The sequence below is a fragment of the Lissotriton helveticus genome, chromosome 5_1 (assembly GCF_964261635.1).
Source record: "Lissotriton helveticus chromosome 5_1, aLisHel1.1, whole genome shotgun sequence".
In the NCBI taxonomy this organism is placed as follows: Eukaryota; Metazoa; Chordata; class Amphibia; order Caudata; family Salamandridae; genus Lissotriton; species Lissotriton helveticus.
The window spans coordinates 1,551,463,323-1,551,481,069 of record NC_136065.1 but is presented as its reverse complement, the minus strand read 5'-3'; the positions used below and the strand labels follow the sequence as shown (position 1 = coordinate 1,551,481,069).

The following is a 17,747-nucleotide window of genomic DNA, read 5'->3' as shown; positions in this document are numbered from 1 at the left end:
ATAGCGGGCACCCCTGCTGGGTACCCCTCATGATCTAAAGGGGCCGAGAAGCAACCCCTTTCACCCTGATGCGGGCTACTGGGCCACTGTATATACAGTCCACCCAGCTCAAGAATCATTCGCTGATCCCAAACCTAAACAGCACATGCTTCAAGTAAGGCCAGTGGATCCTATCAAAAGCCTTCTTGATATCTAAAAAAAGACGGGCGAGCAGCTGGATGAGGTTGGAGGCAAAGACTTTTTAAAAATCGGCTGAAAAACCGGCTTCCCCTGGTGCTTTCCCTGAAGTAAGTCCCTGAATGGCTCATAAGACCTCATCTGGGTGGATATCCACATCTAGTTTAGTTGCATCTGAGGACGGGAGGGAGGCCACTGGTGCCTGACTCACATAAGCCTCAGCTGCCGCTGGATCTAAGCGATCTGCCGAGTAGAGAGCGGTATAGAAGACTCGAATTCAGCAGCAATGGCGCTGTCAGATCTGAGGATCTCTCCTTGGAAGTTTTTGATCTCTGCAATGCGACACACATTTGTCTGAGAGTGAAGCAGATGTGGCAGAAGTTTGCCGGCCTTGTTTCCCCCTCATAGTAGCGCTGTTTAGTGTGCAGGAGGGCATACTCAGCTCAGTCACAGTCCAAGGCCCTCAGTTGTTTTTGTGCAGTATTGAGTTGGCCACTGGCTTGGGCCGAGCCAGTGCGGCGATGTAAACCCTCCAGCTCCCTAATCTGCGACTCCAGGTGGTCCCTTTTGCCTCTCCTATCATTGTTCAAGCTACCTGCAATAGATAAAAACCGCCATCGTATAACTGCCTTCAGTGTATCCCATACCAGGGAAACAGAAGCCGAGCCATCATCATTGGTTGTTAAATAAGTTTGTATGGCTTCCACGATTTCTTAATATTTGTGTTATATGTGAGCAGTTTATGATTTAATCTCCGTGTTCTCTGGCATGGGGGTCCCCTGGCAAACTGTAAAACAAGGAAAATCGTGGAGTGGTCTGAGAGAGTAAATGTCCCTATCGTGACCTCTCGCGTGTCACTCGTGACTCGTGGGAATATCAGAAAAAATCTATGTGCGAATAGGTTTGGTTGGCCACAGAGAAGAATATGTACTCCCGAGCAGTGGGACAGCGGTGCCTCCAGGCGTCCATCAATCCAACCTCTCCCAGCCTATATGTCATAGAGTCCGAGAGTGACCCAGAATGCGCCACCCGTTGCACACACCTATCCATTTGGGGGTCGGTTACTATATTAAAATCTCCCAGTATTTGGTCCTCATCTGGGGATTAAAGGATGGTGGTCAGTGATTCCCGTAGGAATGCTTCCTGATGTTTATTTGGGATGTAGATAGGGGCTATAGTATATGTATGATTCCCCAGTGCCACCCGTACCGCTAACATTCTACCTGGCGTTTCTGCATGCGTGCTTAGCACCGTTCCTGGAAAGTGTGTTGCTAGGAGGATGGCCATCCTGCCCTCTTCCCGGCCACAGAGGAAAAATATTCTCAGTCAAATCATTTGGACTGGAGTCGTTTCCAGTCTGTGCGCATTATGTGAGTCTCTTCTAGTTGGCAAATGTCACATTTTGTGTCTCTAAGCAGTGCAAGAAGCGCGCGTCGTTTGATAGGTGAGTTAAGGCCCGGACATTAAAGCTTAGTATCACAACCTTAAGAGGTGTCATCGGGAGGTTCAAGGCAAAGCCGCGGAATGTGCCGTAGATAGATTTATGAGGGGGTTTGCGGCCTCCCTTCCCCAACCTGCACCAATCGGGGGGGCGGTGGACAGTAGTGATGTGACAGTGGGAGTCCTCTCCAACCCTAGCCCCATCCTTTGCCTGGGGAAGGGAGATATGATGATCCCAATGCTAGTGCCCCAAATGGAGGACCTTATGCTAAGACCTTCCAGGATTTAGTACTATTGGGAATCCCAAGAAGGACATCTCCAAGAGGAGGCCCCCTGTGTCTGTCAGAGAATGCCCCGTTAATCTGTGGTTCTTCCAAACAAGGAGCCCTTGTGTCACCGGCTTACCTTGCTGATTCCCAGTCTCTAACTGTGGGGAAAATGACTCCGAATACTGAAGGGAGAGAAAGAGAGGGAAGAGATTAAGAGGAGAGCAGAACAAGGGAAACAAATATAACAAGAGAACAGCCCTCTGGTGGGCGTTGGTCTCACCATCGTGCATGGATCCATATGACCAACTGTCTGTCTTCATCTTAGGGGGAAAGAGCTCCATCTACGGAGGCTGATTTAGTTATCCACCCTGGCTACGCCAGCGGCCTTCAGCAGCTCGTGAACAGAAGAAGGAAGCATGGCCTTTATTTCAATCATTGGAGGTCTCTCCCGTGCCGTCTCGACTATGTAATTGCCGAAGTAGAGCTTCTATTTCTTTCTGGCTTTTCAACTCAGAGGGTCTTGTGCGCTTCTCCCTCTCAGCCCCACGCTGCCGACCCGGTTTCGGTGGCCCCCGGGATGCTGTGTCTTCTTTGTGAGACTCTAAAGCTCCCCCTCCTCCAGGTTAATTCCGAGTACTTCTTGCGCTTCTTTTAGTAACCTTACTGCCTGCATCTCCTTGTTCCACACAAAGTTCAGTTTGAAGGGGTGCCCACAGCGATAGCGGATTACTTTGTCTCGCAGGTGAGTCGTAACTGGTTTCAGAGTTTTACGTGGCAGCAGAGAGAGGGGTGAGAGGTCCTGATAGATTCTGACCTGAAGGCCCTCGAACGAGATGGTCGCTTTATCCCGGGTTGCATTCATAATGACTTCTTTCTACTTGTATATATGAAGGCCGGTAAGGATGTCCCGTTGTTGACCTGGGCTTGAGGCCGGCCTTCCAGCACGCTGAGTATGATCCAGGATGATCTCCGTTTCCCCAAGCACCAGTGCAGCATGTCGGAGAAAGCGAATTCCCCACTCCTCCAGCTTTCCGCTGTCCACCTAGAGTGGAACACCTTTGATGCGTATTTTGGATCGCCTCAACCTGTTTTCAAGGTCCTCCAGGCAGAGGCAGAGTTACTCGTTGTGGTCTCTGAGTTCCAGCAGCTCCCGGGCATAGTCAGCTAGCTCCTCTTCTCTATGGTCACCAGATCTCTTAAGTGAGTCCATGCAGTCGCCCAGTTCCTTGATTTTCATTCTATTCTGCTTAATATCAGAGGCGACATCCTGTCTTAGGCCCACAAAGTCTTCCCAGAGAGTGACAAAAACTTGTTCCAGGAAGCTGCGAGTGATCAGGTCCTCTGTGTGATCGCCCTCAGGGGCCATTTCCTTCTCTTGGGTTTGGGCAGGCAGCTGATCGGGGCCACTTCCATCCGCACACTTAGAGCCAGGCTTCTGCATAATATCCTTGATTGTGGGCTCCTTTCCCGCATGGTGAGAAGTCACCTCGATGGGGCCACCTCCCTCGGGGCCCAGGGACGCTCCCTCAATAATCAGGCTAAATTTGGGCCATGGTGGGTCAGCAGGGTGTGACCGTGTTTCTTCCCTCCAGCGCCAGTGCCGTGCAGTCTCAGTCCTGTGGTTACTCCTGATGGAGAGAGACAGACTGTGCACTATTTCTAGGCCGCCCAGGAAGTGGGCCGCCCCTATTAAGGACCTTCACTCACGCCCCAGCCGTAGTCAGCACAGTAGAGAGTCCAGATGGGGTTATTAAGGGCCCGTGGGTCAAAACCACAGTTGTCTTCTGGGCGGTGTGCTCCTACCACCCCTCGTTTGGTTGTGGCCTCACAGCCCCACCGGAGGTCCCCAGCTACTCAGCAGGAAGTCATGTTGGATGGCCCTTGTGGTTAATGCTGAGGCCTTCCTTCTTCAGGTCTTACACACAGACCCGCCTGAACTGCGGGCTGTCTCCTGGGCTGGGACGCTCTTCTGGCGGGTGGATCCCCCTACTGGGCTCAGGTTGCACCTCTGGCCCACTGTCCAAAATGGCAGCCGAACGTTCGCAGCAATTCCTGCTTGGGTCTGGGCCACTCGCCTCTACTCGGGTCCTCCCCTCCGATGCGGGCTCCCCGCAGCACTGCTGGATGCAGTTCAGATGTACCGCCGGACTCTCCAGCTTGTGCTGTCAGCTCCTCGGGTGGGGGCTGTTGTCCGTGGCTGCTCAGCGGCACCGCAGCACAGCGTCAGAGAAACCCTCCCCTGCGACTTCGCCACATGGCATCCAGAGCCGCTCAGGTAGCCAGCTCTCAGCCAAAAACACCAGCCGCTAGTGCTGCGGGGCCCACACCCCTCCTTCGGCTCGACAGGTCCCAGGGTATCGATGTAGAAGCTGAATATCGGCACTGGCGAGCGTAGCTCCATGGAGTCGATGTTACTTCGCCGCCATCTTGGCCTCGCCCTAGGTTGTCCGCAATTTAGCCGACTGCACTAAGGAGGCAAAGACCTGAACATCAACCGCGGAGGATGAAATCTGTCAACTCTCCAAAAACTTCGAAAAGATCCAGGACATTGCCACACAGCTGGAGCAGGGGGTCGAGGACACTTAAAACAGATCCTACAGGAACAATCTTCGGCTTCCTTAGAGCAGAGGTGTCAGGCCCCACCTGGTGTCTTTCTGTCTGGTTAAAATCTTGGCTACCTAAGAACGAATTGTCTTCATGTTTCTTTCAGGAGATGGACCACTGCTCGCAGGCTCCTCAGCTCCTTCCCGGGACATTGCCTAGACTGCTGACAATCAAATTCCTAAATTAGGCCGATCATGACTTGATACTTAAAGTAGCCCAGCAGCAGGTGGAACTATTTTGTGACTTCTCCAAAGTGCTGATTGTCCCTGATTACACAGAAAAGGGGCAGCAGCAACACAAATTCTTTCAGGAGGTAAACCAAAAAATGAGAGCAGTGTAACTTTGATTTATGCTGCTCTATCCTGCCAAATGTAAATTACTACACCAAGGCAAGGTGATCCTCTTTGACTCTCCTGTGAGGGCTTGTGACTGTGTGAACCTTGGCAACTCCATGGGGCCACTATTCTCTGTGATGCAGCTTTGTGGCCCTGGTGTGGCCGGCTTCCTCCCAAGGAGAAAAGACACTTGCTGGGCCCTGATCTTTTCCACCTATAAATATCTATAACAAGACATAAGCTGTGGCATGGTATATTGCGTTCCCATGGTTTGGTTGATCACCGACCCACTTTGAAGTCCCTATGTTATGAGCCAGGGGTGAAAGATGCTTCATGTTGGGAAGTGTAGGGTCAGGGGAGTTGGAGGGTGGGTTTATGTTACTGTTGTTGATTGTCTTCAGCGCAATCACAGATTTGGTAAAAAGGTCGAGCTTACACTAGGTGATCTACACTGCCAACACTGTGGGGGCAATTGACGAAGTAAGGATTCCCACATGGAATGTGAATGGATTGAATAACAAGGTGAAGACAGGGGGACTGTACTGTAGTATGCTAAGAAACGGGCACCACACCTGTTTTCTTGCAAGAAACACTACTCACTGAGCACACAATGTAATCTTTTAGGCCACTACGGCTACTCTAGGGTTTATCACTCTGGGGGTCACCAGGGGATTGTATTGGGTAGCCATCCTTTTACACAGATCCTTTGCATTCACAGTGACAGACGTTGGACATCTCACTCTGGGTCGTTATATTGCAGTGACGGACACATTAGAGGGCATCCTATTGTCATTTGTGAGTTTATGTATTTCACCTACACAAACTGAATGTACCCTACAGGCCTTATCGGAACAGGTCCTTGATCTTCCCTTCAAGAAGCTGGTGGTGGGGGAGAGAGTACAACTCGATCCTGGAACCTATTGTAGACATCTAGAACTCCAGCCCCTCTACTTGACAGATGCTTTTGTCGAGATGGGCCGATTACCATGTCTAAAGGATGTTTGGTGTACCCTCCACCCCCGAGAAGGAGCCTTTACTTGTTAGTCCAGTGCACATCACTCTCGCTCTAGATTAGACTCATTTTTGTATCAGCCTCAGATGTTTGGGGTGGCCTGCAAAGGCAACTGCAACCTAAACCTTGGAGGTTGCATGCTGGTGACTTTGGGGATAAAGTGTGGAAGTACATTGTGGTGAACCTAAAGTTTACATCACCTTTGTTCGCCTCCCCCATAATGCTATGGGAAGCACTTACGCCAACTATACAATGGAAAATATTTGCCCACATGGTGAGTAGCCGTAGAGACGGGAGAAAGAAGTCCAGGACCTTGATTCCTTGATCCATGCCCAGACTTCTCAACTGGGGGTGAGAGGTTATGTGGAGCTTGTAGAAGGCTTGATTTAGCATTCTCCTCTCTGAAAGAGAAACTGTTGGAAACGCCCATATCTGGCTGCCCGCAGACCAACACAGATTGTACAAACAGGATAAGAAAAACAGAAAGATGATTTACCACTACACCGAACTTTTAATAATAGCTGAGATTAGAGATTCCACCAGTAGTACGCTTCAGGCGGCTGTGGATATTGCTGGGGATTTTGCAACAGAGCCAGAAAGGGAGAACCCTATCCTTCAAGTTTTGCCAGTGGCAGTGCTCCGGGATGAAGTCAGATGGGTCCTTGATCACCCAATAACCAAAAAGATCTTGGGCTGTCACTTTAATATCCTCTGGGAAGACTCCAGGAAGGTATGGGTTCCCAGTGGAATTTTTATAAAAATAATGCCAGGAAGCTGTCATGTTTCAGGAAGCAATTGGAACTAGCTTATGGCCAGAGTGTCTCTGCAAATCCACAACTGTAGTTATCCCCAAACCAGGGATGCCCACCACAGATTGCACCTCATATAGGCTCATTGCCTTAATGAACACTGAGGGGAAGATCCTAGCCAAGCGTCTTGCGAGTATAGTCTCCAACATAATATGCACCTTGATAGGCTGGGACCAAAATGACTTACTGCCCTATCAGGGAGCCAGACACTGTTTCAGGAGACTGCACTCCACTATAGCTAACCTTGATGATCTGAAAGAACCCATGGCCCTGATATTAGTAGACTATGAGAAAGCTTTTGATTTTGTCTCATTGCTGTTTCTCCATTGGGTGCTTGGAAAAATGAACCAATATTTATAGCATCTGTTAAGCTGCTCTACTCTGCCCCCAGGGCTTGCGTCTGAATAAACTGCACCTAGTCATGCCCCTTTTCCATTGAACAGGGGACCGAGCAGAGATGTCCAATGTACCTTCTACTCTTCGCTTTAATAATGGAGCTTACTTTGAAAATTGGAGAGTAATTCAATTTAAGAACTTTCATGGGATTTATTATACCCTGGGCAGACTCTTTCACATGCAGAGGAGCGCGTCTCCCGCTTGCACGGTCTGCCAGGAGACCTCAGGCTTTTTCACACATGTGATATGGGCAGCCCAGTGATAGCAGAATACTGGAGCTGCATTTGCAATCTCTTGCAAGAACTAATTGGCATCCCTATTGACTAAAACCCTAAATGCATACTTCTGAGGATGCAAGAAGACTGGGATGGCAACGGGGATGGGATGATACTGGCTATTGGTTGTTTGGTCGCCAAAGGAGACATTGTCTGACATTTAGAGTGACAGAAGTCCCCTCCATTAGAAAATGGATAATGCGCATAGACCACTGCACAATAACAGAAGAATCAGTGTATTGAAACTAGGGGTGTCCTCAAAAATATAATAGGATATGGGGAAAGTGGTGGGGCCCTTTCTGCGGTGCGACTACCCTCTTATGGTTGTCAGACAAGTGCCACAAAAGGGGGTGGTGATGGACGGAGCATCTGAACCAATCAAACACTCAGACCCAGTCAAAAGATCTGGGTTTAATCCATCACCGTTCTTTAGCCCACTCTGCCACCCCAGTTCAGACATGGCTATATGCAAATCAGTCTGACCCTGTGCCTCATGGGAACACTCCAGCCCGAACTGCCAAGCCATGCCTTCCCTGGACTGGAAACAAGCTTCCGAGGACCGGTTTCTGGCATTACAGCCGTCTTCAGCCAGGCTTGCTTGAATCCATTGGCAAAGTGAGCAAAGGACTCACGTCTGAGCATACCCTGCCACACTTATGGCGGCCAAAAGCGGTACAAAAGGGGGTGGTGATGGACGGAGCATCTGAACCAATCAAACACTCACACCCAGTCAAAAGATCTGGGTTTAATCCATCACCGTCAGACAAGTGCCTCCATTCCTCTCACTTCAGTGGTCCCTATACATACCTCTTGCTCATATTTGGGCAACATTTATTGTATTACTCAATCATTCAATCAGTAGATTTGTAGAGCACTTCTTGTCACCCGGAGGGTATCCATGTGCTGGCAGGGAGTAGTTGATTAGACGGAAAGCCAGGTCGTCATGGACTTTCGAAACTCTAGAAGAGATGGGGAGGTCCTTAGATGAAAGGGTAGCTTGTTCCATGTCTTCACTGCTAGGTAAGAGAAGGAGCAACCTCCGCATCTTCAACGTTGAATGGGGGAAAAGGGTAAGAGAAAGGGATGAATAGTGGAGGTGTCTGGTGGGCTGTTGGAAGTGCAGGTGGTGGTTCAAGTAGGTGTATCCACAGTTGTGTAGGGCCTTGTATGCGGGGGGCAGGTGTCTGAAGTGGCATATTTTCTGTACAGGGTGCCAGTGGAATTCCCTGATGCAGGGGGTGATGTGGGTTCATCCAGGGAGATCCAGGACAAGTTTGGCTGCAGCATTTTGAATGGTCGGTAGTCGTTGGAGGAGGTGAGCTACAATCCCTGCCTAGAGAGACTTACCGTAGTGCAGTTGGCTGGAGAAGAGGCCCTGGATGATGGTACATCTTGAGCTTTTGGATAGCCATTTGAATCTCTTACAAAGCATGTGGAGGATGAAAAGGTTGGAGGAGGAGATGGACATGACCTGAGTCATCATGGTTAGCTTGTTGTCCAAAATGATGCCTAGGTTCCTAGCGTAGTCAGAGGGGGTAGGAGTAAGTCAGAGTTCTTATGGCCGCCAGGATGTGACCCATAGGGAGCTTTTGTTTCTGAAAATTAGTACCTCTCTCTTGCCCGTGTTGTCCTTCATCCAGTTGATGCTGTCTGTCATGCAGTTGTGGAAGTCGGTCTTGGTGTTAGTGGTGTCTTCAGAGAGGGTGAGTTGTGTGTCGTCATCGTAGAATATGATGTTGAGTCCATGGCTTTTGGCGATGTTGGCCAGAGGTGTCATATAAGTGTTGAAGAAGGTGGGGCTGAGTGAAGATCCTTGGGGTACTCCAAAGAGGATGTCCTTGGGTTTGGAGTTGAAGGGAGGAAGGTGGACTTCTGGTGAGGAAAGAGACGATCCATCCGAGAGTGGCTCTTTGGGTGCCTATATTGTGCAGCCATGTGATGAATGTGTGGTGGTAGACCATATCAAAGGCTAATGAGAGGTCTAGGAGGATCATAGCTGCAGTCTATCCTTGGTCGAGTAGGGTTTGGATGTCGTTGGTAACCGCAGTGAGGGCTGTCTCGGTGCTGTGGTTGCTGCGGAATCCGGATTGTGAGGATTCGAGTAGGAGGTTCTGTTCCAAATGTGAGGAGAGTTGTTGGTTTATGACTGTGTATTGTGTATCTTGAGCTCTACCATTTTTGTAGTGCACTTCTATTTGTCTTGTTCGAGAAAAGAAACAAAGAGGTTTTAAAAATAAGATAGGAATAAACTCATGTTAGGTTATTTATAACCCTATTGGGTATTTTCAGACTACATCACATCAACTGTTAATTGAATTATGAGGCACTTTTGGCCTGCAATGTCTATTTGGTCATTTTCTTCCAATAATTCTGCTGCAGTAAAATAATGTGTGGGAATCATTACTTGATAACGGAGTATACGTTTCTTTCAGTTTTTTTGTCTTTTAAGTAAAAAGGTAGAGCCTACCAAATAGAATGAGCTGTCTGGTTGCAAAAGACCTATTGTAGGATTACCAACAACAAGGGCCTACAGCCCTCTCGCTGCTAACCATTGGTTGGCTTTATAGTCACTCTAATGTGCCTGCTTCTTATTCGATGACTTTCCTTGTGCCAGCTTGTCTGTCTTGTGTTTTCCCTGTCCTGGAGCATAACCTCTTTACCATCTCTGATTGGCTGGATTCTGTACCTCCACTGCTTACTTTCAGGGAACATGTGTTTACTCTTTTTAGTTAAGCACTCCATAAGAGTGTTGTGTTTTCCTTACTCTTTTATCTCCCCCATGTGCTCCTTTGAAGTGCCACCTCCCATGCTCTATATTTTTTCTTGTGTACTTCCCCCCAATGCCTCTTGCACTGCATTCTTTTCGCTCCCTTGTACTTCAACACCAATCCCTTTGTTACTGTCACTTTACTTTACTTCTTGCCCTCTCATGTTTTTCCTTTTGCCCCACACTCTGTGTTCTTCTCTTCCCTTATCTCTGTTCTCTGTTCTTTTCGCCATGTGTGCTTCTCCCTTTACCCCCAAGTTACTCTCTTCCTCGTGCGATTATTTTTCTTTTCTTGCCTCTACCTGCTCCCGCCATTTGCTCCTCTGTTACAGATGTTGTAATTCAGTACTTGAGAAAGAACAATCAAGAACTCAATGCATGGTATCACCTGAAGTTATATTATATAAAATAGGTTGAATAAAGTAGCAAAATGTTTATATTATGCACTGGAACAAATTAAAGGCCTGTTGGTGACGGAATTTCGCATTCTACAACAGGAATATATGTAAAGTAATATAGTATAAACACTTTACTGTAAAGCAGATCTTTGTGGTAATTGGCGTCAGCAGGTTTGAGCAAAATTGTAGATGCCTGGTAGAAAATTATTGCTCGAGAATATTGTCTTGCCCACAGTCAGTCTCTTTATGCTGGACACTTTGTCGAGCTAGCTTGAATAAGAATAGCTGGAAAACTGTGTGCTGAAAAATGAAGTTCAAGACATTTGTTGAGCATAATGAAACCTAATTCTTCATGGGCCATAGGGCCAGACAGGTTGAGTAATCAGACCTTGAAAGCAGGTGACCTACAATGCTTGTGCCCAAACTTCATGAATTTCTTATATCTTATAGCCGGCTCTGGTGGCTTAGTGGACTAATTCGTCCACTTTAGGGGCCTGTGTTTGACCTCTTGGTCACAGTTTCAAATCCTGGCTGGTCCAGTCAGCCTTTCATCCTTCTGAAGTCGATAAAATGAGTACTATTGAGTTGGGTAACAATAAACATCTGTTACTGTAGAAAATTGGTGTGGGAGCACACTGCTTCACCTCCCAGCAGGGTCGCTCCTAAGCATCATGGTAGATGCAGTCCGACAAGCGAGTACACTTGCAAAGTCTTTAGAGTGTTTCACCAGGTGGGTGCAGATTAGTGCTGGCCATCTCTGGACACATGTTTCTAGATTATTATCTGTCATCAGCAGAGATTAGGCATTATTTGGGGTTGCTGAGCAGGCTGCCGTATCCTTGGAACGTAGTATCTCTCCAGGCGCGCAGGTGCCTCTCCACGAGCTCGTCAGCCCACAGCGGCTCGAGGGAGCCTTCAAGTAGAAAATTGGTGTGGGAGCACACTGCTTCACCTCCCAGCAGGGTCGCCGCTAAGCATCATGGTAGATGCAGTCCGACAAGCGAGTACACTTGCAAAGTCTTTAGAGTGTTTCACCAGGTGGGTGCAGATTAGTGCTGGCCATTTCTGGACATGTGTTTCTAGATTATTATCTATCATCAGCAGAGATTAGGCATTATTTAGGGTTGCTGAGCAGGCTGCCGTATCCTTGGAACGTAGTATCTCTCCAGGCGCGCAGGTGCCTCTCCACGAGCTCGTCAGCCCACAGCGGCTCGAGGGAGCCTTCAAGTAGAAAATTGGTGTGGGAGCACACTGCTTCACCTCCCAGCAGGGTCGCCGCTAAGCATCATGGTAGATGCAGTCCGACAAGCGAGTACACTTGCAAATTCTTTAGAGTGTTTCACCAGGTGGGTGCAGATTAGTGCTGGCCATCTCTGGACACGTGTTTCTAGATTATTATCTGTCATCAGCAGAGATTAGGCATTATTTGGGGTTGCTGAGGAGGCTGCCGTATCCTTGGAACATAGTATCTCTCCAGGCGCGCAGGTGCCTCTCCACAAGCTCGTCAGCCCACAGCGGCTCGAGGGAGCCTTCAAGTAGAAAATTGGTGTGGGAGCACACTGCTTCACCTCCAAGCATTATGGTAGATGCAGTCCGACAAGCGAGTACACTTGCAAAGTCTTTAGAGTGTTTCACCAGGTGGGTGCAGATTAGTGCTGGCCATCTCTGGACACGTGTTTCTAGACATCTGTTACTAATGCCAAGATGCCATTCTGGGTGAACATGCGCTTTTCAAATACACCTTATGGTATATCTGGGATTTACCCTCTGGGCAGGAGATGATCTTCTTTTGTTTTGATTTTAGAGAAAAGTGCTATGAATAATTCTCTTACCTACAGACTACTGTCCATGCTGTCTCCTGACTTAAAGACCGTTGCTAAGTATGTGGCTGAACATTACTTGCTTGTGTGGTAGCTGACTCCTTTAGGCTTGCTACTCCAATGGGTTTCAAAACAAATGTCTACAATGCTCCGATTAAAGGCAGTCATACTGTTAACATCTTGAGCCATGAAGACTGATGGAGGAGGCATTGCATTTATCATATGTGGATTAGAGCACTGCTTTTGGTGATCTGGGTCATACTCTTTTGCAAACAATTTTAAAGCAGGTGCCTCATATAGTCTTATTATACTAATTAGCAAATTATTTGTAAAACTTTGGCATTTAGGACATTTTGACTCAATGATGATATTGAATGTTGCTGATGTGTGCAGCAGGGCTCTCTCCATACCTCAATCCTCCTTAATCAATGCCTTTGTGACCTTGACATAGAATTAGAAAAACATTGCCTTTTCTCTTAAGATTGGTCACAGTCTTTCTCTGATGATACTTTATGTTTTTTTCACAGACCCCACCAGGATAGCGAACGGGCCTGAGGACCTAGTTGCTAAGAGGGGATCTATTGCACAACTTGACTGCCGGGTCAAGTTTGATCCAACTTTGAAACTCACAGTTACCTGGCAAAAGGATGATGTCCCCTTGTATATTGGAAACAGGTGGGTGTTGTCTTCAAATCATTAGGGCATATTCATTTGGTCTTCATGCTAGTTACTATTAAGGATTGTATTATGCTATGTGTCACCTTCAGAATCCAAAGAAACTTATCATATTTGTCATGTTTCCACTGTGTTGGATTTTTCATAGATTCACATGCTTTGGAATGTGCTATGTATCAGCCTGGGAATCTTTATTACATTAAAGTAAAGGTGATACAAAAAAGATTAAGAAATGGCCAGTTTGCCCCCATTTAGCAATTAGTCAGTGTTTGGATTGGTACTAAGCTCTGCCCCTACAGAAGGTGTTGCATTATTTTACCATGTGTCAAAACAGGAAGTCCTCTTTAGAGCATCTGCTCTATTTTTGTTTTTTAATTTTCTTAACTACAGGTTTCAAGCTGCACAGAATTTAAACTTTAAAATGTTTTTTTTCTTATGCTGCGATAGTCTGCTGTGCCTTCCAGCTCAAACTGTTCTTTGAGCCTATACTGTACTCCATTGATCAGCCATTCAACTGAACCTGATTAAAGTGACAAGGAAAGAGCATTTCCAAAGGCAGCAAGTTCTTTGTAATAAATGTTTTTGCGGAATGATCCACAGGGCATTTGTCTTCATTCAGTATATGAGGAGAACACTCTATCACATCGTTGAGGGCTTTTAGTCGACCAGGACCAAAAATTGTAGGGTTCAATCTGTATTGTTTTTCCGGAGTAATGAAGCGTGCATCGCTTGGTGAGGACGCACAGTATAGGTTCTTCTTTTGCGCAAGACACTTTACAAAATCTGAGTTGGGCACATAAAAGGAAGCTTCCTTCTTCCAATGGGTAATGACTAAAAGATTCAGACTATGGAAAACATCTCACAAGGCCCAATTGTTAAACTGCTATACTCTGTTTCTAGGATTTCACTGCTAGACCCTGCTAGACAAACTCCACTTATGTCTGGGCACATGTTGCTGGCTCTCTGTTTGTCAGTTCCATTCTGCATAAGTGTGCCGCTCTTGTACCTAATACTAACTTCAAAGAAGACGAGCAGGCCATCTGTCAACATCAAGACCATAAATAATAAAACATCAATCCAAGGTACATACTTGGTCCACAACAACCGTGTTGTCAAGTTCCTTATCCATATGGTTATGCATTTCAGGAATCCTATTTGAGGAAACCTAAGGGGGAAAATGCTCATGAAGGCCTTGAGATGTAAAAGAGAGAGCCTACTTTGATGATGTGGGAACATTTGTACTATTTAAGGAAAATCTTCCAAGCACATGATTAGGTGTTTTATATTTACTAAAGAGATTGGCTTGGCACCTTGTTCAGCACTGTCTCCTCATAATCTACCACCTCCCCTAACGTTTGTAGGTGCAGACACCCTAAAATGCTAAAGAAAAACTGTGCCACAATTCCAACCATTTTTGACCTACCTTTTGTGGGGGCCTGACAGATAGTGAGTCCAGTGGAGATACTCCATGTTTTGCTTTTCAGTTTGAGAGTAACATCTTCTGTTTGGAGCGTGTACCGAACGTTGTGCCCTACAATATTTAAGCTTATTTATTGGCCGTTACATTAGGGAATGGGGTGACTCACAGCTTGTGACAACTGATTATTGTCGCCTTAACCTGTGCCTGTAGTGTGAAGAGGGATTTACAACTCCCCCGATAAATTCATTGCAGTTCCCATAAATGGGGTTCCTGCTTTATTCCCCACCATATGTGATGTGCAGCATCTTTTTTGATGTGTGCACAGTGCCAGGTATTTCCATGAAGGACTCTTTGTATGAGCCTGCACAAAATTGTGGTTCAGACTGCCATTATCTCTCTCCTAGACCGTTATACAGCCATTATATATAGCCTGGTAACTCTGGACCTGGTTATTCAGGACCTGAAGACACTAGACATGGGGTCACCAGGTGAAAAAGAGCAAAGTCCTGCTGTACCCACTACAGGGATTGGGGATAGGAGCACAGCCTGGGCGCTTGGTGCACTGCGAGGGGCATGGGAGGCTCCCTGCGGCCTAACCATACATTGATTTGGCCTGCTCTGGTCCTCAGAATCAGAGATTCTGCCCCTCCATCCCAATACAAAAAACAGTAATGGGGACCTCCGGGTAAGCACTGACTGATCAATGTTCATAGACCTGAAGAATCAAGTGTCTAAAACAGCGTAACCTGCTTAACCATTGATCAGCATCACTTGTGCCTCTTGGTAAACATAAAACTGTTTCCAGCCTGCATTCCATATGTAAATGATTGGTGATTAGAATACAAAAGTTGAAAATCCTTTTCAACCATTTTGAAATGGAAAAGACTACTCTATAGGTATATTTACAATTTTTCATAGCGAAAAGACTTGCTCCTTATTTATCTTGGCAATTGGATCCAAGTGAAATTTAAGTTTTTTAGCCAGGTTTCTTTTCAGGCTATGTTCAGAATGTTAAGCTAGCCAAAGAGTGTCATTTTTGGAACGAAATTAGTGGCATGGCTTGGAAAATCTCTGCCAGCCTGCTCTGTTTATTTCTATGACCTGTCTTTTCCCCAGTAGACTCAAGCACATAAAAGCCACTGCTGTGATCTTTGTTTTTGCTTACACTTTGACAGTAGATCCTGGGTTGTGCTTGTGTGGATGAACCAAAGTGTACCTTACCTCATCCTATCTTTAAGGGTTGGTAGGTACCACTCACACCAAGTTGGGGGCAGACGTGCTTAATAGCAGCCCCACCAGGAGCATCAATCACTTTAACAAAGATGGGATACAACCGTACACATTCCTGAAGCATCACTGTGCGCACAAACAGAGACACATTTGCAAAAGGTGGTCTTATATATATTTTTCAATTATCTATAGCATTGCTATTCCCTGAAAGGCATTGTAGCGCTTTACACGTAACACATAAGACATACTTGAGCGACATTACAGAAATTCTCTATTAGTCAGATCCGCATGTGGAAAGTAGGAGCCTCCTGAACAGGGAAAGGATTAATTCAGAATTAGTTGAGGTGAAAGTAAAAAGAGGAGTTTTAAGCAGTTTCCTGACCTGAAGGTGAGCATGCCCATTTGTATCCTGATTAAGTGCTGGGAGTAGTTCCAGGCAGTGATTGCTGACATCGTAAAGGTCTCTTTTGATGCTGTATTTGTTTTGGGGGGTTTCCCGGTGGAAGCTATCTGTACTCCTAAGACTCCTTCCTCATCTGATTGTCATAAGCAGTGAGGCCAGGTTTGGAGGGCCCGATTCACAGAACTAACTGAACACAAAATCCTAAACTTACTACTTTTGGTGTTCACAGAAGGCATTTAGTAGTAGTAAAGTTAGGATTTTTTCCTAAGTTTGACTTAAGACAAAATCCTAACTTAAGTCTGTCTAAAGTTTGTCTTAAGTCAAACTTAATACAAAATCCTAACTTTACAACTACTAAATGCCTTCTGTGAATACCAAGAGTAGTAACTTTAGGATTTTGTCTGAAGTTAGTTCTGTGAATCGACCCCAGAGACCTTGTCAAACAACAGTTTTAAATTGTTGTTCTGGCCAGACTTAGTAACCCATGTACTTCCTTTGATCCCTGGAGAAATGTTGTCAGACTTCCTTTTTGTAGACATTAGGCAAGTTGTGACGTGAAAACACTCTTGATCGATACAAGTGATGTCTGCAGTATCCCATCTAATATGGCATTTACAAAGCCTAGAAGTGTGTAGGAATAAGTTTGCTGATTGAACCATCTTATTTACACGTGGTGCTAGAGACAGAGGCGCCGATTACGAGTTGCATGACGCAGGGAGGCTAAAATGACCAGGTTTAGAATAATTGATTCCAGATCGTAGTTACACCAGAATAGGAAAGAAGACGTGAAGACATTCTCTCTTGTTTTCCTGTTTCTGACTGTATTTCCTTCTTTAGAAGAAGGAATCTGTGTATCAAAACACGGAGTAAGACATTTGTTGTGGATTCACACTGGGTACAACTAAGAATCTGGCAGGAGGATATTGTCCCAACCCACTGCAGCCCCCTTTGATTGAGGCCAGAGTGTTACTGATGGTTTAGATTCGGGATTTCGTAGATTAAGAGGAGCAGAAGGTGTTTCGCCCAAAATTGTAGTGTCAAGTTTGTTTTTTTCTTCTGGTAATAAAAAGAAATTCAGACTTTTGGAGACGTAATAGGAAGCTTTTTTACACACACTGCTGTATTTTCTTGAGATACAACTTAAGTCTGATGAGGTAATTTAGTGAAACTGTGTTTAGGGACTGTGTAGTCCGAATGTTAACATCACATTCTGTGGTCTAACATATGATTTGTAGACTGGATGACATTGAGGATTTTTTTTTACTATAATTTTTACATTTTATATAGTTTAACGCAGTATAAAATGCATGGTAATAGGTGCCTTAATTATAATCACTGAATACCGGTATACAATCATCCCTCCAGCAGATTGGATCAATTCCTCAGATTCCCAATACACAATGTCCCGTTTAGCGCAGTGGGTCACAGCCAAGGTTCACTAAAGCTTTCGGTTATGCACCCAAAATGGGCGTCAATGTGCCATTCAGCTCCGGTCTCCCTCATCTAAAGCCATGTCAGCCGTGACATATTCATTAAAGGTAGTCAATATTTGACCCCATGCCTCCAGATCCTCAGGCACTTTCTCATCTGTGCAGGAAAGGGCATTGGGGATTTTTTTTTTCATCAGGGCAGCACCACAGTTTGCCTCGTCACAGGTAAACATTGCTTGATATTGGAGGCATCTCTTCACCATATGTTAGACAATATTATCGGACCT

At 46.1% G+C, this 17,747-nt stretch overlaps 1 protein-coding gene across 1 annotated transcript in view; it reads left to right on the top strand.

Moving 5' to 3' along the window:
* The window catches only part of NFASC (neurofascin), a 639,840-nt gene that overhangs the window by 403,671 nt on the left and 218,422 nt on the right, over positions 1–17,747 (top strand). Inside the window, exon 15 of the mRNA XM_078644633.1 lies at positions 12,830–12,977. Coding sequence (XP_078500759.1) covers positions 12,830–12,977 — 148 coding nt within the window. The remainder of the gene's footprint in view (positions 1–12,829; positions 12,978–17,747) is intronic.